This window comes from Sturnira hondurensis, unplaced genomic scaffold, assembly GCF_014824575.4.
Source record: "Sturnira hondurensis isolate 20B ecotype Veracruz unplaced genomic scaffold, ASM1482457v3 Scaffold0010600, whole genome shotgun sequence".
NCBI classification, from domain to species: Eukaryota; Metazoa; Chordata; class Mammalia; order Chiroptera; family Phyllostomidae; genus Sturnira; species Sturnira hondurensis.
Window position 1 is genome coordinate 1,447,564 of NW_028083231.1, and position 27,812 is coordinate 1,475,375.

Below are 27,812 nucleotides of genomic sequence, written 5' to 3' on the forward strand. Positions count from 1 at the left end.
CAACAACAAAAATAAAGTTTAAAAAACATACCACTGTTTTTAGATTTAATGTTATAAAATTCATGTTAATTTTCTAATACCTATGAATCCATTCACTTTAATCTTTTAACAATTACAAATATTCCTATACAAATCTCAGTTACTAATACAGAAGGATCTGGTTTCTTTCTTCACATTCAAGGAAACTTGAGATGTAAGGATCAAAATTATACAAACAGGATCTCTGAGGTCTCTTGGAACAGTTTTTCCATTGCTTTAACGTGGAACTGTTTAGGAACTTCCTGGTTAGTAACATGAAGACCCATTCCTGGAAAACACTCAAACTAGGCTTAATTTTTTTAATGAGGAGTAAAAAGAATAATTAGCATAAAATATAAAAGAACCTGAATCTACAATTATATCAAGACACTTACTTGTTTTCAAACGCAACTGTTATTGAATCTTCATGAACATCCTTTACAAATGCCTGTAAAAAAAAAAAAGTTAAATTAACCTCTAAACCTGAAGATCATTTGTTTTAAAATTTTACAGATACCAAACATTTCATGTTTAAGAATATAATGGAGTTTCAAATGAAAGTTAGTAATTTTGTGGGGATAATTCATTCATGAATCACATCTATATGTAAACACGTACTATGTGCTAGGCTCTAGGAATATTGATTAATTAAAACAAAACATGAAAAAAGTGCTCCAGAGTTCTGTATGTAATAGGAGAGGGGAGGGGGAGGCAGCCAGAGGGAGAGACACAGTAAATGAAAATTACAATGCTGGTAGTGAGTGCAAAGCTGAAGGTATACTTTAGGCTACAATTATTTGAAACTATAAAACTTGTTCCAGAGCTGTATGTTGGCTAGTATAGATCTGTTGTAACCTATCTTTTTCTCCTTAGTAAAATTTTAGTATACAGTAGTAAATTACTAAATATAGATGAAAATCCATATATACACAAGTACACTACATTTTCTTTAATAACAATATTGCTGCTAATATGGCTAAAAAGTCCAATTACCACATTTTAATTAAATTTTCAATCTCAGAGGCACTTGGAGAAAAAAGTAGTAATATAAAGTACAGAGGTTTAAATCTTTTAAATCTTGTAACATAGTTGTCAATAATCTACAGAAAGACATAACAAAAGTGATAGCTCATTACAGACAATTCTTTAATCAGCACAAAGTCTGTAATTCTATAAAATGACATAACACAAGAAATCACTAATTATCAAGAATTTGTTCATTAGCATGCTATCCATAATTCTGTAAAGTTGTCTTTTAGCAGGTGCAGGAGGTTTTGTTTTTGTTTTGACAATTAAAGTAGAATAAAGCATAAAGAAACCTTTATATCTTAATTCATTTTATAATGGCTTAAGAGATTTAAGCTTCTTTTTTAAAATATTTTACTTATTTATTTTTAGAGAGAGGGGAAGGGAAGGAGAAAGAGTGGGAGAGAAACATCAACATGTGGTTACCTCTCATGCATCCCCTGCTGGGAACTAGCCTGCAACCCAGGCATGTGCCCTGACTGGGAATCGAACCAGCAACCTTTTGCTTCACAGGCCCATGCTCAATCCACTGAGCTATACCGGCCAGGGCAAGATTTATACTTCTTTCTCAAATTTGTTCTGCACGTTTCTCTTCTTCCATGGGTTTTTAGGTGCCTGCAAGGAGTATGGACAAACTCCTTCTCTGGCTGTAAAAGTCACTTTATGACCTGGTCCCACTACTCATCTCTCCAAGTTTCATCTTTAACATCCTTGGAGGTTCTGATCCAGCAACGATAAAATACATGGGCCTCTCTTCGTAAATGTTTCTTCTTTCCAAATTTACTACTGGCCTTTTTAGGTTTTGGTTCAGATCTCACCTCCTATGAGAAAACCCTGAAGACTAGGTGAAATTCTGTCCTCTGCATTCTTACAGCATCCTATGCTTATCCCTACTATGAATTTACTACACTTTATTATTATTGCCTATTTTCCCACTAAGAGCAAACTTCTGGAGTCTGGGGCAGGGTAGATGACAGGTTTTATTTTATGTACTGTTGGACTTCAGAGTGCCTACTAAAAACTCAATGAATAGTTATTAAGTGAATCATTGTCTAAGGGGTTCCTATAATAGATGTGGAGGAAAGTTATGTGTTAGAGGGAAAGTGTGTGTATGTGTTGATCAGGGAAGACTCACAAGAAGGTCAGGCTCCTATCAAACTTTAAAGAAAGCCCTAGCTGGTGTAGCTCAGTGGATTGAGTGTGAGCCTGCGAACTACACGATCGTGGTTCAATTCCCAGTCTGGGTTGCAGGCCAGTTAGCGGGGGACTCACAGGAGTCAACCATACATTGATATTTCTCTCCTTCTCTCCTTCCCTTCCCCTCTAAAGATAAATAAGTAAAATTTTAAAAAAACTTTAAAGAAAGAATTAGCATAACAAAAGAGAGCAGAAGATGGGGAGGCATGCAAGGCATAAAAGGCAGCAGGAAAAAAGGCTTAGAATTGGAGAAATGGGTGTAGTAGAAATAAATCCTCCGTAGACAAGAAAGCCAAGATGTTTTAATAGGAAAAAGAATACTGTTTTCAAAAAACTGGACCACTGGATATCCATATGTAAAAGAATAAAATTTGACCATTACCTCATACCATATACAGAAATTAACTAAGAGAATGCATCAGAGACCTAAATGTAAGAGAAACAACTACAGAACTCAGCAGCGGCAAGATGGCAGAGGAGTGAATGGAAGTCACACTAACCTTATCCTAGGACCAATCTGGAATTAAAACTAAATTGTGGAGAAATCACCCAGAACAAACAACTGAACAATAGCGAGAGAGAAGCCCTATAAACTTGAACAGACAGAACACTTGGCTTCAGCACAACCTGTTTGTTGGTAAGGAGCGCAGTGGAGACTCAAAAGGGCTGGCTAGGCACCCACAGGCAGCAGAGCCAGAGGGATAATTAAGCAACTGGTTGGATCCCCCTGAGAAGTCTTGGGTCTAAACCCTAAGCTGGAATCCCCAGCCTAGAGCACCAGAGCCCCAAAAGTACACAGATAACCAGTGACAAAAAGCAGCAGGGTTGCTCTCTGCCAGAGATGGATGACTGAAGATGCCAAGAGCTGTTTAAAGGGCCAATGCACAAATTATCATTTGCAGCCACTTACCCTGGGCAGGGTCAAAGGTGGGAGGAGAGTGGGCTAGAGATGTCTGAGGAGAGACTAGGGACAAAAGCTTTGGGGAGAAAGCTGAGAGAGTAGCCTGGAGGCACCCGGTGCTGAGTCATCCCCCACATGGCAACAGCCATGTGGTCATGCAGACCAATCCCTTCCAAGCGGCAGCATCGTAAGGGGAAATAATAGCCCCAACCCTAAGAGGGATTCTGCACCACCATATGGGGATTAAGGGTGGCTTCTGAGTGACTAGATTACAACTGAAGGAAATAGCCACAGATAGTAGATCCCTGGCAGTCTTGGAACAGGCTGCCTAAGGTCAGACAGGGTCAACATCTGACATCACCAAAGGTTGATCCAGAAAGAAAAAGCAGTGGTAAATACTAGAGACTACCAAGATAAAATCCACTGTAGTCTTCTACATGATTGATGATATTTCCTTTCCTGTATACCTTTTTAACATTCATTACTTGTCCATCAAGTTTTAGCATATTCTGACATCTCCATACCCTTTTATATTCATGATGTAAATTTTACTTTCTCTATTAACATCGCTCTGACTCCCACCTCTTATTGGTGCTCTTCCCTCTATCCTCCCCAAATCACTTTTCATTAAGTAGTTCATCTCACATTCACTCTCCTTTCTTATAATACTCTTAATCTCCTTACATCCTTATTAATACTGGATCCTTTGCAGTTGATAGTGGGATTGTGGAAGGGAGTTATTTTTGTGGATGTGTGTTTGTTTCCTGGACTGAGCTGTTTTGTTCTGGCAGCACCAGCACAACAGCACATAATACGTGGTAGGCAGAGTGACTATCAGTCAAAAAGATGGAAAGAAGTACCCAACAACAATAAAAAACCAATTATATCCAGAGAACCAAATAAACGGCATAAAGGCACCTCAAGAGCACCAAGTTCAGTAGCTCAATGAGACTGCACAACTGACTCTCACAGGTTTTCTACCATTGAAGTCCACACCACAAAGTGAGGGGTGCCAGAACATATCACTTTAAGAAGTAGAAGCAAACAAGAAGTCTAACAAACAATGGAAAGACAAAGAAACATTCACCAATCAAATGGAAAAGAGAAATCCTCAGAAAAGGGCTAAATGAAATAAAGGCAAGTAAACTATCATATACTAAGTTCAAAACAATGGTTATAAGGAAGCGCAATGAGCACAGTGAGAATTACCAAAAGCTACAGGGAAGCTACAGGACACTTACTGACAACTATATCAGCATCAAAAATGACATAGAAACTATCAACAAGAGCCAAGAGGAAATGAAGAATATAATTTCTGAGTTGATGAACACAGCAGAAAGAATCAAAAGTAGGCTGAATGAAGCAGAAGTTCGAATCAGTGAGGTTGAAGACAAGATAGAAAAAAAAACTCTCAGAAAGAACAAGGAAAGAAAAAAAGACTCAAAAGAATAAAGAGCAGTTAAGGGAACTGCAGGACAACATGGAATGTAATAATATCCATATAATAGGGATAGCACAAGGAGAAGAAGAAGAAGGGAGAGAAAACCTGTTTGAAAAAGTAATGATGAAAAAATGTCTCTAATTTGATGAGAAAGTCACACAAATCCAGGAAGCACAGAGGGTCCCAATCAAGTGGAACACAAAAAGGCCAACTCCAAGACACATCATAATTTAAATGGCAAAATTCCAAGACAAAGAGAGAATCTTACAGGTAGCAAGGGAGAAACAGGAAGTAACATACAAGGGAGCCCTAGTAAGACTAGCAGCTGACTTCTCAATGGAAACGCTCCAAGCCAGAAGGGAATGGCAAGAAATATTCCAAGTTATGAAAAACAAATGCCTGTAACCAAGACTACTCTATCCAGCAAGGCTCTGAATTAAAATGGAAAGCCAAATACGGAGCTTCCCAGACAAAAGAAGGCTTAAAGAATAACCTCCACCAAACTAGCACTGCAAGATATACTAAAGGAACTGCTTAAAAAGAGGAATACAAAGAGTGAGAGTGAGAGGAACACAGGTACAAAAGGCAGTAAATGGCAGCGAACAAGTACCTATCAATGATAACCTTAAATGTAAATGGTTTAATGCTCCAATCAAAAGACACAGGGTAACTGAACGGATAAGAAAACATGACCCACATGTATGTTGCCTGCGAGAGACCCACCTCACAACAAATACCTACAAACTGAAAGTGAAGGGCTGAAAAAAAAATTCCACGCAAACAGACAGGAAAAGAAAAGCCAAGGTAGTAATACTTATATCAGACAAAATAGACATCAAAACAAAGGCTATAAAAAAAGACACAGAAGAAAACTTCACAATACTCAAGGAAAGAATCCATCAAGAAGACATATATATTGTAAACATATATGCAGCTAACATTGGAGTACCCACATATATAAGGAAATTATTGGAGGACATCAAGAAAGATACAGGTAGCAACAAAATTATAGAGGAGGATTTTAACACCCCACTGTCAACAATCCACAGATCTTTCACCACAATATTGACGAGGATACTGTGGAACTGAACGATGCATTAGATCTAATGGACTTAAATAATACAAATATATAGAAGCTTTCATCCCAAAGAAGTAAAACAGACATTCTTTTCAAATGCACATGGAATATTTTCAAAGATAGACCACATTTTAGGACACAAAATAAGTCTCAAAAATTCAAGAAAATTGAAATCATGTCAAACATTTTCTCAGACCATAAGGGCTTGAAACTAAAAACAAGCCTAAAGGAAAAGAAACACAAAAAAAGTTCAGACTCCTGGAGACTGAAAAGCATGCTATTAAACAATCATTTAATAATGAGATAAAGGAAAAAGTCAAAAGTTTCTGGAAACAAATGAGAATGAACACACAACAGTCCAAAACCTATGGGATATAGCAAAGGAAGACCTGAGAGTGAAGATCACAGCAATACGGGCCTATCTAAAAAAGATAGAAACATTTCAAATAAGCAAACTAACCCTACATTTACTAGAACTGAAGGAACAACAACAAACAAAGCCCAGAGCTAGTAGAAGGAAGGAAATAATCAATATGAGAGCAGATTTAAATGACAGAGACTAAAAGAACAACTCAAAGGATCAATAAATCCAGGAGCTAGTTCTTTGATAAGATTTAAAAAAAACAAAAACAAAAACAAAAATCCTACAAGCCTTTCGCTCATCAAGGAAAAAAAGAGAACACAAAAAAATAAAATCAGAAATTGAAGAGGAGAGATTATAACTGATAACACAGAAATACAAAGGATTGTAAGAAATTAGTACAAACAACTATATGCCACAAAATTTGAAAACCTAGGTGAAATGGACAAATTTCTAGAAAAGCGCAATCTTCCAAAATTGAATCAAGAAGATGCAGAAAGAAGGGCCAGACCGATAACAGCTGGTGAAATTGAGGCAGTAATAAAAAAAAAAAATCCCCGTACACAAAAACTCCAAAACAGATGGTTTCACAGGAGAATTTCATGAAACATTTAATGAAAAGCTGATAGCTATCCTTCTCAGACTGTTCCAAAAAATTGAAAAAGATGAAACACTCCCAAATTCTTTTTATGAAGTCAGCATTATCCTAAACCCAAAACCAGATAAAGACACAACAAAGAAAGAAAACTACAGGCCAATATCTCTGATGAACCTACACGTTAAAATTCGCAGCAAATTATTGGTAAACCATATCCAGCAATACATTAAAAAGATCATACACCATGATGAAGTGGGATTCATTCCAGGGATGCAAGGATGGTTCAATATCCACAAATCAGTAATTCTAATACATCACATAAACAAAAACAAAGACAAAAACCACATGATCATATCAACAGATGCAGAAAAACCATTTGAAAAGGTACAGTACCCATTTATGATGAAAAGACTCAGCAAAGTAGGAATACCGGGAGCATGCCACAACATAAGGGCCATATACGAGAAACCTACAGCCACCATCATACTCAAGAGGCAAAAACTAAAAGATTTCCCACTAAGATGACGAACAAAACAAGCATGTCCACTCTTACCACTTCTATTCAACATAGTACTGGAAGTCCTAGCAACAGCAATCAGACAAGAAAAAGAAATAAAAGACACCCAAAATGGAAAGGAGGAAGGAAAACTGTTATTGTTTGCAGGTGACACGACAGCATACATTGAAAACCCTATGGACTCTACTAAAAAAGTACTCAACCTAATAAGTGAATTCAGCAAAACAGCAGGATACGCAGTCAATATTTAGAAATCAGAGGCATTTTTGTACACCGACAACAAAATATCAAAAACAGAAATCAGGAAAAACATCCCATTTGCTATAGCAACAAAGAAAATAAATTACCTAGGAATAATGCTAACCAAGGAAGTAAAAGACCTGTCCTCAGAAAACTACACAACAATGAAGAAAGAAATCAAGAAGACACAAATAAATGGAAGCATATACCATGTTCATGGATTGGAAGAGTTAACATAATCGTCCATACTACCAAAGCAGTTTATCCATTCAAGTCAATTCCTATTAAAATGTCAATAATATATTTTACAGATATAGAAAAACATTTCAGAAGTTTATATGCAACAATAAACAACTCTGAATAGTTTAAGCAATTTTGAGAAAGAAGGACAAAGTAGGAGAGGTTCACAATACCTGAGCTCAAACTGTATTACAAGTCCACAGTAATCAAAGCAGTCTGATGCTGGCATGAGAAAAGATGCATAGATTAATGGAACAGAATAGAGAGCCCAGAAATAAACCCATATTTTTATGGTAAATTTATATGCTGCAAAGTAGGCAGAGCATAGAATGGAGTAAAAATAGTCTCTTCAACAAATGGTGTTGGGAGAGCTGGATAGCAACCATATTTTTTGGACCATAACACGCACCTAGGTTTTAGAGGAAAATAGAAAAAAAAATTGTAGCAAAAAATGTGGCAAAATATCTACTAATATGTTGGGAATGGCTCTGCCTGGTTTCAGGAGCTGTAACCGCTCCCCCCCCTCCCCCCGCCCCATGGCTAAGGCTGAGTGAGCGACCTTCGGACCACAAGCCACAAAGGAGAAAAAGCTTATCTCCCTGGCAGAAGCACAGCTTCTGCTCTTTCATCCATAACTGGCCCCCAATGCTTGATCAGTTAGCCAATGATGGGTAAGATTCCTCAAGGGGGAATGACCTAAGACAGGCATGATCATGTGGAGGCCCCAGGGAAGGCCTTCGGGGGCTATGGAGAAAGGGGGTGGCGGACCCTCACCCCTTGGCTTTGACAAAGCCTAAGTCCTCATTCTGTCTGCAAGAAGTCTACTAATTTTTGGCTATCTTGCATCCTCTGCCTGACTTAAGCCTAAAACAATGACAGAGGGTGGTGCAGCCCTGTGCTGGAAATGGCGGACTCCCCGGGAGATTAGGCCTGAGAAAAAAAATATGTAAAATCCTATGAAACCTGCTTTGCTAAGAATGCTCTTAGTTAAATGATAAAGGTCCGAGCAGGAAATGAATTTGTTTCCCAAAGTTTTGTAGCCTTTTAGCTGATAGACTCCGACTTAGAATGAGCCCTAATAGTTCTTTGTATGCTATCTACTGTTTGATCCTTACTGCCTGACACTGATTAAAGAACTGTACCTGTATTCCTGTGCAAATTAAACCCAATAAAAGCCTGTCTAGGCAAGCGAGCATGGCGTTCTCCCCTTGAGAGAGGGCCAGGCCACTCTGAGGCGCTCCCCCCGAGGGAGTAGCCATGCCATACGTTTTCCTCCACAAGACTCAGTAGTCCATGTGAATTTGTCTCGTATCTCATCCATGACGCCGCGGGAAATGCAAACAGGTGTCCGTGTCAATAACATAAATAACCTAATATTTCACCAATGTAAATGTAAAGCTACATTCGGATTATAAGACACACCTCCATTTTCCTCCCAAATTTGGGAGGGGAGAGTGTGTCTTACACTTCAAAAAATACAGTATATGAAAAAAATGAGACTCAACCACAAACTTACACCATACACAAAATAAACTCAAGATGGATAAAAGACTTAAATATAACCTGTGACACCATAAAAGTCCTAGAGGAGAACATGGCAGGAAAATCTCAGATATTCCAAGCAGCAATATTTTCTTCAATATGTCCCTAGAGCAAGGGACATAAAGGAAAGAATAAACAAATGGGAATGCATCAAAATTAAAAGCTTCAATACAGCTAATGAAAACATCAGTGAAATGAAAAGGGAACCAAACATATGAGAAAATATATTTGCCAATGATACCTCAGACAAGGGTTTGATCTCCAAAATATATAGAGAATTCCCACCACTCCACTCTAGGAAGACAGACAATCCAATTGAAAAATAGGCAAAGACCTGAACACTTTTCCAAGGAGAACATACAGAAGGCCCAGAGACATATGAAATGAAGCTCAGCATCTCTAGCCATTAGAGAGATGAGAACTAAAATCACTATGAGATACCCCCTCACACTGGTCAGAATGGCCATCATAAACAGATCAACAAACAAGTGCTGATGAGGTCGTGGAGGAAAAGGAACCTTAGTGCAGTGTTGGCGAGAATGCAGACTGGTGCAACAACTATGAAAAATAGTATGAAATTCCCTCAAAAAACTGAAAATGGAACTCCTTTTGGCTCAGCAACTCCACTGCCGGAATTATACTAAGAGTCCTGAAACACCAATTCAAAAGAACCTATGCACCCCAATCTTCGTAACAGCAGAATTTATTAAAGCCAAGTGCTGGAAGCAACCTAAGAGCCCATCAGTAAATGAACGGATCAGAAAACTGTGGTACATTTACATGATGAAATACTACACAGCAGAAAGAAAGGGGCTCCTACCCTTCACGACAGCATGGATGGAACTGGAGAGTATCATGCTAAGTGAAATAGCCACTCAGTGAAAGACAAATACCATATGATCTCACCTATAAATGGAACCTAATCAACAAAACAAAGAAGCAAGTAAAATAAAACCACAGGCATTGAAATAAAGAACTGACAGTAACCAAAGGGGATTGGAGTCAAAGGGGATGGAGATAGAGGGGAGAGAAGGGGAAGGGTTGTCAAGGAACATGTATAAAGGACCCATGGACAAAGACAAAGGAGGGTAGGATTGAGTGTGGGAGGTAAGTGTGAGTGGGGCATGGGAAACTAGTAGAGGGAAATAGAGACAAGTGTAGCTGAACAACAATAAAAAGTTTAAAAAGAAAGAAATGTGAAAATCTTATAAGAAAACATAGTGGTAAACCCTGATTAATTTGGATATTGGGAACATAACTAGTTTAGATTAAGACCATTCTTTAACTTCTGTATCCTCATTAACTGGCACAATTTCTGGTATATAGTAGGTGCACAATAAATGTGCAAAACAAGTGATTCAATGCAAATGTCTTGGTAAATGACTATGTCTTCAAAGGCTGGAAGTTAAGAGAACGTTTTTTTAAAAAACTGAAACAACCAAATATACAAAATGAAAACTTATCAGACAAGTATTAAGTAGCTGCTCCTAACAAAAAATAATGGCAAGTGAGGCAAGGCCCTGGAAAACATTTATGTTGAAGATACATAAATAGAGACACCAAACTCCTGCAATTATGTTTTTAAAAAAAATAAATTCAAAGCTATGCTAAAGGAAGTTTTCTTGTGAGTCCAAGGTGGACTTAAAGTGGAATCTAGGTGCTCTGCTATACCCAACATGGCTAAATTATTATTTCTAACTTAAACACGTGTATAAGGGTTTATAGTTGCCAGTTTAAGGCGGGGATCCACATTTTCTTCCTATTATTTTGATCTTGCTTATGTTTACCCTGCTATATTTAAATCATGAACAATTTCTACAGCGTATTTTGAGAACTCTAAGAGTGATCATGACTTTTCAGGATATACTAGATTTTTTATAAAGGTTCAAGGCCTCAGTGTTTTAAGGGGTTCTTTTCCCTCTATTATTCCAGGAGCACAATGCCTTGATTCTGAGTTAATTCTGCAGGAAGTGGTCACTCTTAGATTTATGAAGTCCCCAAAATTATGGAAATTGGGAAGAACAGACCCCTCTCCCCCATTTTTCTCTATTCACATGACACTAATACCAAATTAACAATCTGCTTTTGATGGGTGGGATAAGAACTAATATCAAAACTCTTATTAGGAGTTGATCTCTTATTTACCAAGAAGAGGTACTGCTTCCATCCTCATCCTTGTCTCAAGTTTTGTTTGCATGTCTTGGAAGTATAGTTGACCCTTAAAACAACATAGATTTTAGCCCTGGCTGATGTGGCTCTGTGGATTGGGCACTGCAAACCAAAGGGTCGAAGGTTCGATTCCTAGTCAGGGCACATGCCTGGGTTGCAGGCCAGGTCCCCAATAGGGGACGCATGAGGAGCAACCACATATTGATGTTTCTCTCCATCGCTTTCTCTCCCTTTCCCTCTCACTAAAAATAAGTAAAATCTTTAATTTAAAAAGAGCATAGATTTTAACTGCACGGGTCCACTTACACACAGGTTTTTTTCAAACAATATCTGTATTGTTTTCAATCCATACTTGAGAGTCCACAGATGTAGAAATCCACTAGTTAGTTAACAGAACCTTGTTACAGCTGGGTGAACTACTGTTGTTAAGTCAGGTATCTTACCAATACTACTGCCCTTGTGTAAAACTGTGCTGTCCACCAAAGCAGCCACTGGCCATATGTGACTATATTTATATTAACTGAATTAAATTAAATTAAAAATCAGTCTCCAATTCACACTTGCCCCATTTCAAGTGCTTACTAGTTACACATGGCTTAGTGCCTACTGTAGTGGACAGTGCGAGTAGAAACCATTTCCATCATCTCAAAGTTCCACTGGATGACACTGATTTAAAATATTTACAGATGCCAGGGTCTATTTTCAAAATAACCTTAAAAGTACTCTGAAAATTAGTCTCATAACTTCACTGCTATATATTTTTTATTTGTCAAGAAGTTACTGCAGAGTTTAATCATACTCATTCACCACATTTGTCCATTTCCTAAATCAAACATTCCCTCAGAGGAGTAAGATCTACAACTCTTGTGACTATTTAAACTAAACAAACAAAAACGCTTTCAAAGGCTCTGAAAGCAATTCTGGACACAGTGTCAGAAATGGTTTCAGTAATCATCACAGCCTATCAGGGACACTGCCTTTGAGTAAACAAGGCTTATCTGTATATGGATGTTTGCATGGCTGCTCCAAAATCAGTCTTTTTTTGGTCAGTGCATATTAAGTAAATACAGAAGGCACGTAATACCTTCTCATTGTTTGTAATATGTGGAATAAAAAAGAAAGCTTACTGGTTTCTTCTGGCATGTACTTACTTACACCAAGAACAACTGTCTCCTATGACTTCTAAGGCCTTTTACTGAATTGTCACTTCCAACAAGGGTCCCATCCTATTTCTTATTCTACTTTCTCCAATACCCTTCCTTTTGTCTCAGCCCCTCCATTACCCCAACATTCATACTCTTCATTCCTGACCACTTCCAGAGCACTATCACCCCACCCATCACCAACCTGGAGAACTACATTTTGTTGTGATCCCTACCTATCCATAAGCAAGCAAAGCTGGCATTTGGGGAGAGGTCAATGAAGCTGGTTTTGGGTAGGGGACTTCTGAGAGGTTACCAAAGAAGGCAAATTGAAGGGGTTTCAATGAATACACAAAAGAAGCTGTACTGAATGAGAGCTAGGGCTCTTCTTGTAACAGTCAATAAACTTAGTGGTTAAGAATTGTGCTGTGAATGAGACCTAGGTTCAAAATCTTGGTTTTACCACAGCACAGCTATGGGGCTCTCCAGGAAGTGGTCTTTGGCCCTCAGATTCCTCATCTGCAGGTAACGAATGGATACAGGGGGACTGGACCTACATTCTAAGGTTGCTATAATGAAATCACACATGTCCACTGCCTAGCACAACGCCTGGCATATAGTTGGCATTAAATAACAGAAATAAAGCCCAGAGGGGCACATTTTTATAAAAAATACAGAAGCACAAAGGCTCTTGCATTTGAGAAAGTTATATCTCAATAAAAATCACATTTTTAAAGAGATTAAAAAATTGAGATATAAAAAGAAATTACTGTTTCCTCAAAGATACTAAATACTGAAACATTATTTAGACTCTGAGAAGGGAAAAATGTAATGAAAATCTTTGGGGTCTTAGAAAGGTGCTAAAGTATAGCTAAACACAGACACAGGCTCTTTATCTGGGGGAATAAACAGGACAACAAAAGTAATTATGACTTTAATGGTGTCACGGCTTATATTTAAGTCCTAGAGGAGAACATTGGCAGGAAAATATCAGATATTTCACGCAGCAGCATTTTTACTGATATGTCCCCTAGAGCAAGAAATATAAAGGAAAGAATAAACAAATGGGATCTCATCAAAATAAAAAGCTTCTGCGCAGCTAAAGAACACAGCATTAAAATAAAAAGAGAACCAACTGTATGAGAAAATATATTTGCTAATGATACCTCAGACAAAGGTTTAATCTCCAAAATATACAAAGAACTCACACAACTTCACTCTAAGACAACTAACCCAATTAAAAAATGGGGAAAGGACATACAGAGGATCTAGAGACACATGAAGAGATGCTCAATATCACTTGCTATCACAGAGAGATGCAAATTAAAACCACAATGAGATACCACTTTACACCGGTGAGAATGGCTACCATAAACAAAGCAATAAACAACAAATGTTGGAGAGGGTGTGGGGCAAAGGGGACTCTGGTCCACTGTTGGGGGGATTGCAGACTGGTACAAGCATTATGGAAAACAGTATGGAATTTTCTCAGAAAACTAAAATTGAACCTGCCTTTTGATCCAGCAATTCCACTGCTGGGATTGTATCCTAAGAACCCTAAAACACCAATCCCAAAGAACCTATGCACCCCAATGTTCATAGCAGCACAATTTACAATAGCCAAGAGTTGGAAGCAACCTAGGTGCCTGTCAGTAAATGAATGGATCAAAAAACTATGGTACATATACACAATGGAATTCTATGCCGCAAAAAGAAAGAAGGAGCTCCTACCTTTTGCAAAAACATGGATGGAACTGGAAAGCATTATGTTGAGTGAAATAAGCCAGGTGTTAAAGGACAAATACCATATGATCTCACCTTTAACAGGAAGCTAAACAACAAAACAAACAAGCAAGCAAAATATAACCAAGGACACTGAAAGAGAGAACAGGCGGACAGTGACCAGAGGGAAGAGGGGAGGGAATTTCAGGGGAAATAGGGGAGGGATTTAGAAGAACATATATAAAGGATACATGGACAACAACTCAGAAGGGTGGAAATGGGAGGGAGGGGGGAGCATGGGGGGTGGGATGGGATGGGAGTAATAGAAAACTGTACTTGAAAAATAATTAAATAAATTGAAAAAAAATTTTTTAAAAAAAAGATAATTATGAGATTCCCAACTTATTGGTAACTGGCCCAAAAGCGCAATCAGAAAAACCATTCTTACTAAAGTGTGTAATGATTAGAAACCCAATTCAAATATTACATTTATCAGATTGATGAAATTAAGAAAAAAATCCACCCCTTTTCTGGTGAACTCTTCCTCCTCTACTATGTCACATCCTTTAGTTTATAGTAAACTGTCTTACAAATATGAGTCACTGATCACAAGACAGACTGTCCTGTAGAGAAATTTCAACATAAGCCCCTGACCACCAATAAACACAACCACTACATTATCATTTAAGACAGTACACGTAGTACAATGATTATTCTCATTAGAGAAAACTTAGAGCTTTGCAAAATAATCCTTCAAAAAAACCTGTAAGATATAGAGAATAGAGACATATGTAATAAAATATGATTCAAACCCAAGACCTCATATATAAAGTGAGTTACTGCTTTGTCACCCTCTGTATGTGGGAACTAACAAAATAAGGGAATGAACAATGAAAACAGAAAAGCACAATAAACGTCATCAACAGCCCTTCTATCTACATTGTGTATCTAGGAATACTTGACTTCCCCTAGGCATTTATCACAAATTTTGAGGAAAATAGAGTCTTTCTGGTTCACCCTGAACCAAAGACAACACACAAGTACAGAGAGAACATTAAAAATATTATTAATTTTCCTGTATGTATTCTAACTTTTGAATACTTCAGTTCTTGTGTGCTCCCAATGTAACAAAAGTCAATTTCACAGCAGGGTCAAAAATTTCTAACTTTACCTTTCCTCAATAGGCATTCATATGAAGAATTACAGTATAACATATGTCAAGGTACAACAGTTAATAAAAAGCCTGGTGAGAGCCTTGACTAGTGTGGCTCAGTGGACTGAGCACTGGCCTGCGAACCATAGGGTCGCTGGTTCATTTCCCAGTCACGGCACATGCCTGGGATGCAGACCAGGTCACCAGTATGAGGTGGGTGAGAGGCAACCACACAATCACAAAATCTCTCCCCCTCTTTCTCCCTTCCTTCCCCTCTCTCTAAAAATAAATAAAATCTTTTAAAAAATAAAGAGGAAGCTGATACATTAGTTAACCATTGTACTATATTTCACATCAGTGTACCAACAGTAAAAAATGGCAACATAACTGCAACTGCACTCATAGAATGCTAAGGAAGTGATAGAATAATAAATGCAATTAAAGATTACAATGAAGTCGAAAAATGGACAGGAAATCAAACCCAACTCATTTCTTCAAGCTAAATTTCACCATTTCAGGAAATCAGACTACCTGATCTCAAATCATGGATCTGATCCTTACTAGCTCTGACACACAATAATAAGTCACTTACCTAATCTGTCTGTACATCTACGTATTCATCTATAAAATGGGAATAAAGACAGTACCTCAGGATGTGGGAGAAGATTAACTTAACAGAGGGAATATGCCTAGAACAGTGCCTGGTACCTAGAAAGCTCTTAGCACCTGTTAATAGCTATGATAAGCATGATTGTAATCATCTCAGGAAGCACATTCCCATAGTGGGCAGGAATGAGAAACCAAGATATTATATCACTGATTTTTTAAAAGATTTTATTTATTTATTTTTACTGAGATAGGGGAAGAGAGGGAGAGAAACATCACTTGTGTAGTTGCCTCTTGTGCAGCCCCTGGGGACCTGGCCTACAACCCAGGCATGTGCCCTGACCAGGAATCAAACCAGTGACCCACTGCTTCGAAACCCAGTGCTCAATCCACTGAGCCACACCAGCCAGGGCTATATCACTGATTTTTTAAAAATTAAATCTTCACCCAAGGATATGTTTATTTATTTATTTATTTGGGGAGAGAGGAAGGGGAAAGATAAACGTCAATGTAAGAAAAACATGGATCAGCCTCTTGTACCACCCTGACTAGGAACTGAATCTGCTACCTAGGTATGTGCCCAGATGGGTATCAACCCCTCAACCTTTTGGTGCATGAGACAACACTTCAACCAAATGAACAACCCAGCCAGCAGTATATCACTGAATTCTGTGTTTAATTATCTGGAGATTTTCAGAATGTTTGGGTATGCAGTTGGAAAATGCATATTTTAGAAGGGGAAAAAATAATACTTCCACAAATGTACTAAAAACTGAAAAGGTTATTTAGAATCTGGGAAGAAAAAACATGTGATTGACCTGAATAATGCACTTCCTCAAAGTACAGAATATCACCTGTATGCAAAGTTAGGTCTAACGACTTCAGAGGAAACATGAATAGTGCCTTATACAAGTTTAGTAAAACAGTGATTTCTAGCAGGCTATGTAGTTGATATACCATTTTGGACTACTTATGTCTTCATTAAAAATTTTTTGATTGTAGATTTTCTCATATTTAGCTGCTAGTTCCATATTATTACTCATTAAAATAAAGTCTATCCTCAGATACCAAATCTAAAAACATGAAATATATTAAAATATAATCTAACAACAAAAATGTAATACATTTATACCACATTACATATGTCAGTATATTTTCAGGAAACAAAAATTTTTGTATTATTTTTTAAATTCAATTTTATTTATTTTAGAGAGGAGGAAGGGAAGGAGAAAGAATGGGAGAGAAACACTGATGTGAAAGAGAAACATTGTTTGGTTGCCTTCCGTACACACCCTGACCAGGGACTGAACCTGCCACCCAGGCACGTGGACTGACTGGGATTGAACTGGCAACTTTTCAGTTTGCGGAACCACGTCCAACTGAGCCACACTGGCCAGGGCAAGATACTGTATCTTATGTTTCTAACATACGACTTACACTTCTTTAGTAACTTTCATACTAGTATACAAAACCTAGGGATCTTGAGATATAGTAGTACACTTATATTGGAATGACATACATTCTACATCTAAAATGGAGTTAATTCATTAACATTCTCAACATATAACTGAGTCAAAAAATATCAACAACAACAATAAAACCCCCACCATACTATTTTAGGCAGATGCCCCTAGAATAAAGACTTTATTTCAGCATTACTCATTTAGGAGCTGCTTTGAAAAGATTTTGCTAGGTATTATTCAAGTGTCTTCATGTTTTAAATAACATAAGGCTCTATAAATTGTACTTGTGACTAATTTTTTCCAAATCAAATACCTAAGCATAATAGCAGTGGCTCTGACAATTAATAATTCTAACTTCCCAGTTTTTAAGAACAAACACCAGAATGAAAAACAGAAATGAGCTGTTACAATCTTAGGGTTTAGGCTTCATGATTCTGTTAATTCTGCAATCTGAGCTTATTTTTTAGAAAAAGAATTTTCCAGTATATACTCTATCCAGTGTATATGGCAACATTGTATCATGGGCCCACAAGATGGAAAATTCTCCCTTGAAATATGGTGGTTCTGTTACACAAATCAAAGTCTGAATTCAGTTACACTGAAGTTGTTTGAGTTGTTTAATTTTAAAGACTTTTCTATCATTTTGCCACTATAGTTCATTTTTTTATTGGTCTTTATTTTCTATCTTGTCTGCTAATTCCCACTGGACAAGCAACTTAATTCAGTTTTGCTTTACTTTTGTAACTCACAGCAACGAGTCCTATAAAAGTTCAAATGTTTTTTATTATAGAAGCTATTTTTTCACCAATACAGACCATTTGAGGTTTTCTTAAAAAGAAACCTAATTAAATAAATATAACAGCAATTTCTTTACACACGTTTGTTCATATTTCCCCTCAGGAAAGGACAGGACAACACATACTTTTTATTTAACTTCAAATTAAGCAACTTCGTTAAACAAGCAGAGGGATTGATAGCATTTCTTATATTTCAATCACTTTGCAAGCAAAATCACAGGAACAAAGCATAGGTTGCTGGAAGAGGTGGATAAATCCTTCAAGAACAGGATGTGCTATCTTCGCTTTATAGGAAGCAAACTCCACTACAAGACAAAGAGTGGCATCCAATCTAAGCTAATTATCAAGGTTAGACTACTGTGCAACCATTAGCCCCTGCTGTTATTTATTAATGCTTAGCACCACAAATCTGGTAAAAACAAAACAACAACAACAACCAAACAAAACAGCAAACTACCAGTCTTGGAACCAGAATGATTCTACACAAACTAGCAGAAATTAAGGATCACCAAAATAAATGCAACCAAAATTTTGACTGTAGGATCAACAGAAAAAAATTATACCGGTGAGACTTAAAAACGAACATAAATGCTGGGTTATTTCTTTCTTCTGTTATAGCAAAAGGTTTAATCTTTTTGCCAAAAGTGTGGAACAGTTTATATACTTTACTCACTTATGAAATACATGGATCTCCAAATATTTCCATTAAAATTGGTAAACACATATAGAGTTAAGTCAATTGTTTATTTTCCTTCAGCCAAACCAGTCTCATCTGAAACATTTAAGTTCTTCTATAATAAATTTCAGGATCTTGTTGGACAATGGCAACAGCTAATTTCCATGCTTCCTGACACACACACTTTCTATTGCCAAGACTGTAGTAAGGTGAGATACTACTTGCAGAAGTTATAGAGGGGCACTGAACAGGAAACAATAATTTACAGATTACCAGATCTAGAGTTAGTATGTACCAACAAATGCAAGACTGATACATCAAAATATTATTAATCTTCTTTTGAAAATGTAAGATATTAGTTGACATGCAGTGGTATAACTTAAAAAAGAAAAACAGTAAAACCATCAGGCCTATTTAAAACTTCGACAATAGTCCACTGCAACACTGCACTTTCAGAGCAGAGTTAAGTGCTTGAGAGCAGAAAACAATTATTTTCACACACTCAAAAAAATTCCCCAGTAATAACATTCAGTTGATTTTCTGAAGTTTCAAGGCATATATTCAGGTCTTTGGAGGGTTAAAATTTGTTTTTTAAGTAGCAAAGTGCTAATGATTTTAGAAGCTGAAGCATCTTTATTCCTGAATCTTCCCACATCTTATAACAAGGGAGGTGGTACAAGATTATTCAAGATTACCAACTTCTTTAATGCATTACTCAGATATGTCAGTGTCTTCCTGCAACTTTTCGACCTAAAATGTCTGAAATATATAAAGAGAAGCCACTAAAAATCAGTTGCCATTGTAATGTGATATTGACTATAGCTTTTTACTACCAAAACAGCGGAGCTCTCGGAAGTCCCAATGCTGGACAGAAAAAGAAGCCAAAGATCTCAAACCGTCTTTGCAAGGCAGGAGGCGGGGACAGATGCGACCCCGCTCCTAAGCAACTACCCAGACGTCGGGCCTGGATACCACCGGGAGAGGATATTTAGGAAAAGACAAATAAGCTCTCGCAGTCACTTCCGGCCGATACGGGCCCTTCTTTCAGAGATCTCCAACCTGCAGCTGGCCCGCGTCTACCCCCAGCTCTTTCTGGAGAGTCTCGGCCCCCGAAAGGTTGCCCTCTCCTTGCCCGCTTCTCATTCTGGTAGGACCCAGGGTCTCTAGCAGGAAGAAGAGGGGCTCCAGTGGCTTCCTACAGGCCTCAGGTCTGGTCCTTCCCTCCCAAACAACATCCAGCCTAGCGCGCCCTGGCTCCCCTGGCGCAGCGCTGGGGAACAGGGCCTCAGGCCTGCCTCCCACCGAAGCCAACAAGAAAAGGGAGGGAAAGAGAGAAGATGGGGCCTGCCCTAGACCGAAGTACCTTGTAGAAAGCACCATTGGAGCCCCGCACTTCCACCACCAGCTCCTCCATCTTCTCGACAGCCCTGCTGGCGCCAGGAGCCCGCCCAGGAGAGGTGGGCTGCGGGAGCTCAAGGCCCAGCCGCTGCCGCCGCCGCCGCCGCCGCTGCTGCCGCCGCCGCCGCCGCCGCCACCTCCTGCTCTAAACGTCGGCTCACCGCCAGCTCTGAGACTACCCTTCACCGGAAGTGAAACCGAAACGGAGCAGAACGCCTAGCTGAGGCCAATTCCTCTAGCGGTTCCGCGTGTAAACAGTGAAACTGCATCACGTGAGGGACGCCGCCCCACCCCCAAGGCTTTGGACCCTGCTCAGCCCCGCCCCCTCTCTCCTCCAGGATCTAGGAGCGCACGCGTGCGCTCTCCTGAGAATGTGGTAGGGTGGGTAGGTTGGGCCCTGTGTCAGGCTTACGGGCTTGGGTGCTCTGACCCATAGGAATTCGGGATGGCGGGAAGGTCGCCGACGGGTCCCACGGCTGGCGGAGGTCAGGCCGCCGGGCGTTCCCTGGCGAAGGCTAGAGTGCCCATTCTTGTAGAAGGGAAAAAGGAAGCCCGGGAAGGGGCCTGCCAGAGCGATCATATGCATTCACTTCTCAGAGTTCTGGCTGGCTTGGTTTGGGGGATTTTGGTTGTTTTGTTTTGTAAGTGAGACCAAGCCTAATTGAGGTGAAGGTGGAGTGCGGGTACAGGAATAAAGGTGAGAAATTATATTGAAGACTATAAACTAGTAACAGTGGCAACCTAAGTGACCCAGACTTTTGTGATTCTTCCAAGCAAACGGTGAGAGTAATGCAGCCCCTCCCCAAGATATTTTAGGCTGTCCTGTGGATACATCCTATGCCCTCTGAGGGGCAGTGGATTGTGACCTCTGGAAATTTTAGTCCTTCCGCAGACCCAGCACTGACTCATACTCTTCCTTTCCATCAATTTAGTTTCATAGTTTTACTTGACATACCAAAAAAAAAAAGAGAGAGAATGTGTTAAACATTTGTTAATTTACATACAGTTGATCAGTTTATTTCCCTACTGTTTTACTTATGCCCACCCTGTACCATATGAGGGGGGCAAGTTTTATAGCAGTCATGTGACCCATAGGGGTCCAAGCAACTCTTTCCTTGCAGCTCTTTCCCCTTTCCCTCCACAGAAAACCCCAAGTTTGTCCTTGCTTCTGCAGTGTAATTGTATCCACTTTAACCTAGGTTTTTCTTGGAAGGCTTGTATCCAACTGAGATGTTATTGAGCCACTATCATATGCCGGGCACTGTGCTAAGTGCTAATGAAACCTTCGTGAAGAAAAAAAGGGGAAAAAAAAGACTGTCAGCATTGAACTTGAATCTCAGAGGTCTACATGGACATAAATCAAATGATCAGAAAAGTTAATGTGAATTTGCAACTGTGATAAGAGCTGTGAAGGATAGATAGGTACACCTATGATAGCAGGACAGGATCCAGCGGGGGGGATGGGGTGGTCAGAGCTGAAATAGACTCCACCTGGAATATGACCAGTGAGAGTGAACTGGCAGCACAAAGTTCGTGGCAACAAGGTGAACAGTCCCAGGCAAGTGCCCCAGAATGAGAAGCATCCTTCAACCTCCAGTTTCCTTCCTGCCCCATTCCTAGCCAGAGTAGCACTGTTACTTTGAAAGCAATGGATCAAGGGTTACATTCCTTGAGACCATAGTAAACAGCAATGACTTGTTGGACTAGGGTTTCTGGAGTAGTCGTGAGATGTAGAGACCTGGACAAGACTGAAAGAAAATCTTACAATAGGCTGAATGGGAGCACAGCATGATCTTTAACCCCAATGGTATAAAAAGGGATAGATCAATGAGAATGATAATACTTTCCAAGTGTAGGATGTGTTCCCTTTACCCAAGGATTTCAATTATTATCAGGTTTTCACAACCACAAGCCCCATTAAACCCGATGTTGTTCCCTGACACTTTAATGCACTTTCATGACTTCCTGTTTCTCCTCTCACTTCCTGGCCCCCCAGAAATACCCTTCTCCTTAGGATTATCAGCTGGATTCCTGTTAGCTCATTATTTTACCCCAGGTGCAGAGAGGTGGATTAAATTTGCTCTTCAATTATCAGCACATTGTCATCATCAGGTCCTGCAAGACCCTTCTCTTATTTATATTGTTTTATGTTATTAATATTATCTTTCCTTGACTTTTCCATTCTCCACTCTCATTCTTTTTCTAGACACAAACTGTGATTTGATACATATCCTTGATAATTTAAGACATGCAGTGTTTTGTGTATGTCTTTTACAGTTACAGAGATGATATACTGTAAATCTGTTTCCACTCAACACTATGTCCTTGAGCTAATAATCCACATTGCTGTGTGTATACCTGGTTTTTCACTTCTAACTGCTGAATAGTCCATAGTTTTTATTGATACATTATCCTAGGGATGGGTGTCTAGGTTACTAACTCCCTGATGTCACACCATGGTAAAAATCCTTGCAAATGTCTTTACAAACATTTTTGCAAGAATTTATTTTGTGCTCTTATAGAACTTTAGTCTTAACCCCTGCTTCCTCACCATACTGCCTGATATAGCAGGGACTCAGTGAATGTTGAATACCTCTACTATGATGCTTAATGTACTGGAATCACTTATTTATATTTCTGTTTTCCTCATTGGATTGTGTTTTTCTTCCAGGCAAGAAAGATGTCTTATTTACCTTTGTGTAACTGGCACATACAAAGTGGTTGATTTTAGGAACTGTTTGGTGAATTGACGTGCCTATCCTTGGTACCTGTATGTACTGTGACTTGGTCTTCCTGCCTTTACTTTGCATCTCAGCCTCTCTCTGATCTTTAGCTCTTGAAATGTCCCCTTTTAAGACAGCTCCACTGAATTCAGACATGGGCACATTCCTGCTTGTGAGCCTGCCCTTCCCATATTTTTTTTAATTTTTTTATTTCTTTTTTAAATTTATTTATTTATTTATCTTTAGAAGGGAAGGGGAGAGGGAGAGAAATATCCATGTATGGTTGCCTTTAGTGTGTCCTCTGCTGGGAGTTGGCCTGCAGGGAACCGGCCTGCAACCCAGGCATGTGCTCTGACTGGGAATCAAACCGTGATCCTCTGGTTCACAGGCCCGCACTCAATCCACTGAGCTACACCAGCCAGGGCCCCCTTCCCATATTTTTATTTCTCTCAGTCACTGGCAACTTATTTGAATTACTTGCTCAGGCCTAAAACGGATTCATTTTTTTAAGATTTTATTTATTTATCTTTAGAGGGGAAGGGAAGGAGAGAGGGAGAGAAATATCAATGTATGGTTGCCTCTTGTGTGTCCCCTGCTGGGAACTGGCCTCCAACCCAAGCATGTGCCCTGACTGGGAATCGAACCAGGATCCTTTGCTTCGCAGGCCTGTGCTCAATCCATGGAGCTCCACCAGCCAGGAAAAATGGATTCATTTTGACCCTGTCTTTCTCCCACACATCTAATCCATCAGCAACCCCTTTTAGAGTCTGCGATTTATTTCTCATTAGTTGAACTGCTAAAGCTATGGTTTGAGCCCCCATCATCTCTTATCTGTGTTACTGTACCAACCTCTCTGGTCTACCTGCAGCCACTCTTGTTCTATTCTCAACACAGAAGAGAGAGTGACCTAACTCGGGTGTTAATCAAGTCACTTTGCCACTCAAAACCTTCTAAATGTTCCCTGAATGTCTTAGGGTAAAACTCTAAGTCTTTATCTATTTTGGCCTCTATGCCCTTCGCATACGGGCCTCTATTTTCTCCTCCATCTCATCTTCTACCTCTCTCCTTCATTCCATTCCAACCATATTGGCTTCTTTGCTGTTTCTTGAAAAGACCAAGGCAGGTTCTGTCTGTTTCCTTCGCTGGAAAGTAAGCTTAATGAGAACAGAAATTTTTGTTTCTTTTGGTTAGTAATTGTCCCCAGTGCCTACTACAACACAATGTTTGGAACATAGTAGGTGCTTGCATAATATTTCAATATTTATTGGAGGAATGAATATGTATCGAGGACATAGCCCTGGTCAAGTCCACTTCCATGCTTATATTTATCTATATTGAAATGATGCTTCAGCAATTCTAGCCTTGGCATGGCTTTTAGCATTCATCAAATTGCTGCCTGTTAGACAACAGGCATTGATTTATTCTGTGTTATATTCCCTGCTCCTTCTCAAGTTGAGCCCTCCAAGTCTTTTTCATGCCTCAATCTTATCCAAAATACCTTGTCCTTTCTAACTCCAGAAGTCATATATACCCTCTAGGACCCAGCTAAAGCCTCACTTGTTTTATGGCATGTTCTATGACAATTTTGCCTCACTTTGACCTCTCCTTGTAACTAGATATTAGAAAAAAATTAGGCCCTGGACAGGTAACTCAGTTGGAACATTGTCCTGATATGCCAAGGTTGCCCTGGTCAGGGCACATACAAGAAGCAATCAATGAGTGCATATATGGGTAGAACATAAGTTGATGTTTATTTTTGTCTGTTTATCTCATTCCCTTCCTCTCTTAAAATCAATTTAAAAAGAAAAAATTAAATTGTCTTTATGTTTTAGAACAATTTTAGACTTACAGAAAAATTGAAAAGATAGAGCCCCCATATCAGTTCCCTGTCACCTCCCTCCCTATTTCATCTATCGTTAGTATCTTGCATTATTGTGGTACAGTTGTTACCATTGGTAAGCTAATATTGATATCTTATTTTTAACCAAAGTCCATAGTTTATGATAAGTTTCCTTCCTTGTGTTGTATAGTGCATGGGTTTGGACAAAAGCTTTGCCATGCATCTACCTTACAGGATCATATAGAATCCTTCCACCACCCTAAAAATCCCCTGTATTCCACCTATTTTTGTTGTTAGCTCAACCCCCAATCCATGGCAACCACTGAGTTTTTTCTGCCTCCATAGATTTGCCTTTTCCATAATATCGTATAAGCTGGCATCATACAGTACATAACAGTTTAATATTGGCTTCTTTCACTTAATAATATGCATTTAAAGTTTCCCCATGTCTTTTCATTATTTGATAGTGCATTTAACTTTATTGAGGAATGATATTATGTATCGTGGTTTGTTTATCCATTCACCTATTGGAGGACATTTTGGTTGCTTCCAGTTTTTGTCAATTATGAATAAAGCTGCTATGAACATTCATGTGAAGTGTCTGTGAACATAAGTGTTCAATTCCTTTGAGTAAATGTGAAGGAAAATGATTGCTGGGTCATATGGAAACAGTATGTTTAGTTCTATAAGAACCTGCAAACTATCTTTCAAAGTTACTATACTGTTTTGCATTTCCACCAACAGTAAGTGAGAGTTCATGTTGCTCCATATCCTCATAAGCATTTTGTGTGGTCAGTGTTTTACATTTTGGCAATTCTAATAGGTGTGTAGTACAATCTGATTGGTGCTTTAATTTGCAACTTCCTAATGACTTATTATGTTGAACATTATTATATGCTTATTAGCCATCTACTTGTCTTCTTTTATATAGTCTCTGTTCAGATCATTTTAATTGAATTTATTGGGGTGACATTGGTTAATAGAATTTTATAAGTTTCAAGTGTACAATTCTATAATAACATCATCTATATATAGTGTGTTTACCATCCAAAGGCTAGTCTCTTTCCATCACCAGTTATCCCTCATTTCTCCTCTTCTACCTGCTCCCACCCCTCTTTCCCTCTGGTAATCACCATACTGTTGTTTGTGCCTTTAAATTTTTTTCCTAATCTAGTTACCTACTTAACCCAGCTCTGTAATCCCCTCTCCTCTGACAGCTATCAGACTGTTCTCTGTTTCTATGAGTGTTTATTTTGTTCATTAGATTCCACATATAAGTGAAATCATATGGTATTTGTCTTTCTCTCACTGGTTTATTTCACTTAGCATAATACCCTCAAGGTCTATCCATGCTGTCATGAAAGGTAAGATTCCCTTCTTTTTTGTAGCTGAGTAATATTCCATTGTATAAATGTATCACAGCTTTTTGTCTACTCATCTACTTATGGGCAGGCACTTGGGCTGCTTCCAAATCTTGGCTATTGTAAATAGCACTACAATGAACATAGGGGTGCATATATTCTTTCAAATCAGTGCTTTTGGATTTGTTCAGATATATTTTCAAAAGTGAAACCGCTGGGTCATAAGGCAATTTCATTTTTAATATGTTGAGGACTTTATACTGTTTTCCACAGTGGCTGCACTGGTCTGAATTCCCTCCAATGGTGTACAAGGGTCCCCTTTTCTACACATTCTCACCAACACTTGTCATTTATGGGTTTATTTATGATAGCCATTCTGACAGGTGTGAGGTGATATCTTATTGTGGTTTTAATGTGCATTCGTCTTATGATTAGTGACATTGTAACAGGGTGCAGCCAGCAGGGGCCCAAATAGGAATTTGTAATGGGATCCAGGACTCAGGGTGTCCAGGAAATATTAAAAATATATGGGATGTCCTCACCCCCTGCAGGTCTGAACTGGGGGATGGGACACATGGAGCAGAGCCATTGAGAGTTGTTTTGCATAGCAACAGTTTTGCAAATAACCTCAAAAATGGTCATTTAAAATATCTGTAAGTTTTAACTGGTTTCATGGATATGTTAAATAGCTGTGGCCATGCTTTGAGCCAGGAGGATGGAAGTGACTTCCACCCAGGATGTAACTAGGAGGCAACTCCCCCTGGTTACAGCATGCCTGTGTGAGTTTGGAAATTACTGGCTTCACGCCATGGGGCCACGACTGCCCGGGCTTACTTTGGCAGCCAGGAAAGGCTGGAAAAATATGGGAATGCTGGCAGGTGTAATTGATTGTGGGAGGAGTCAGAAATGGGGATACAGAGGAAGGTCGGCCCTGGGCTTTAAACCCAGATACAGCAGCCATGCTGGAGGGTGGGGATCATGTGGCTTTGGTGAAAGACCAGCAGCTTTAGGGTGCTCCCTCTTGCCATGTGTCTTAGGAAGCAAGAGAAATCTTGCTGGGAAGAAAAGGGGTGAAAGGACTCTTGTTGGTGGGCCGTGAGAAGTTGCCACATGGTTTGGTCTAACTGGAGACTGCAGCGGTGATACAGCTGATGGTGCCAGGAACTGAGGGGCTACCTGAGCCTTGGACTTCTACTTCTTTTCCTAAGATGTGGTACCCTGGACTGGGCAGAGGGAGAAGGAAGGACTGTGTGTATTTGTGGATATTCTAAAGGACTTTAGTACTTTAATAAAGACATCAAGTCATTGTTCTAAGTCTGTATAACTTTTTAAATAAATAATTCCTTTCTTTTTCACCAGTCTCTGTCATTGAGAGACGTCTTTCCCTGGTGGCAGGCAAGGCGAAGCTAGTATAGTGGAGGGAGGGAACCCCTGGAGCACAAGGTGTGGGTCCATTCTGTATTAGTATATATATCATTCACCCTTCCCCAGGTGTGTTCTGTAACAACATTCAGCATCTTTTCATATCTCTATCAACTATCTGTGTGTCCTCTTTAGAGAAGTGTCTATTCAGTTCCTTTACCCATTTTTTAAATAGGGTTTC

At 39.1% G+C, this 27,812-nt stretch overlaps 1 protein-coding gene across 8 annotated transcripts in view; it reads right to left on the reverse strand.

Moving 5' to 3' along the window:
* Positions 1–20,513, reverse strand: part of FMR1 (fragile X messenger ribonucleoprotein 1) — a 73,662-nt gene extending 53,149 nt beyond the window's left edge. For 4 of the 8 annotated variants that reach the window (XM_037059271.1, XM_037059269.1, XM_037059270.1 and 1 more), the window contains exons 1-2: positions 20,251–20,513; positions 414–466 (exon numbers count right to left, since the gene is read on the reverse strand). In XM_037059271.1, coding sequence (XP_036915166.1) covers positions 414–466; positions 20,251–20,301 — 104 coding nt within the window. In that variant the 5' untranslated portion in view covers positions 20,302–20,513. The remainder of the gene's footprint in view (positions 1–413; positions 467–20,250) is intronic. The other 4 variants (XM_037059264.1, XM_037059272.1, XM_037059268.1 and 1 more) reach the window with 3 other exon arrangements.
* Between the last annotated feature and the right edge of the window lie 7,299 nt (positions 20,514–27,812).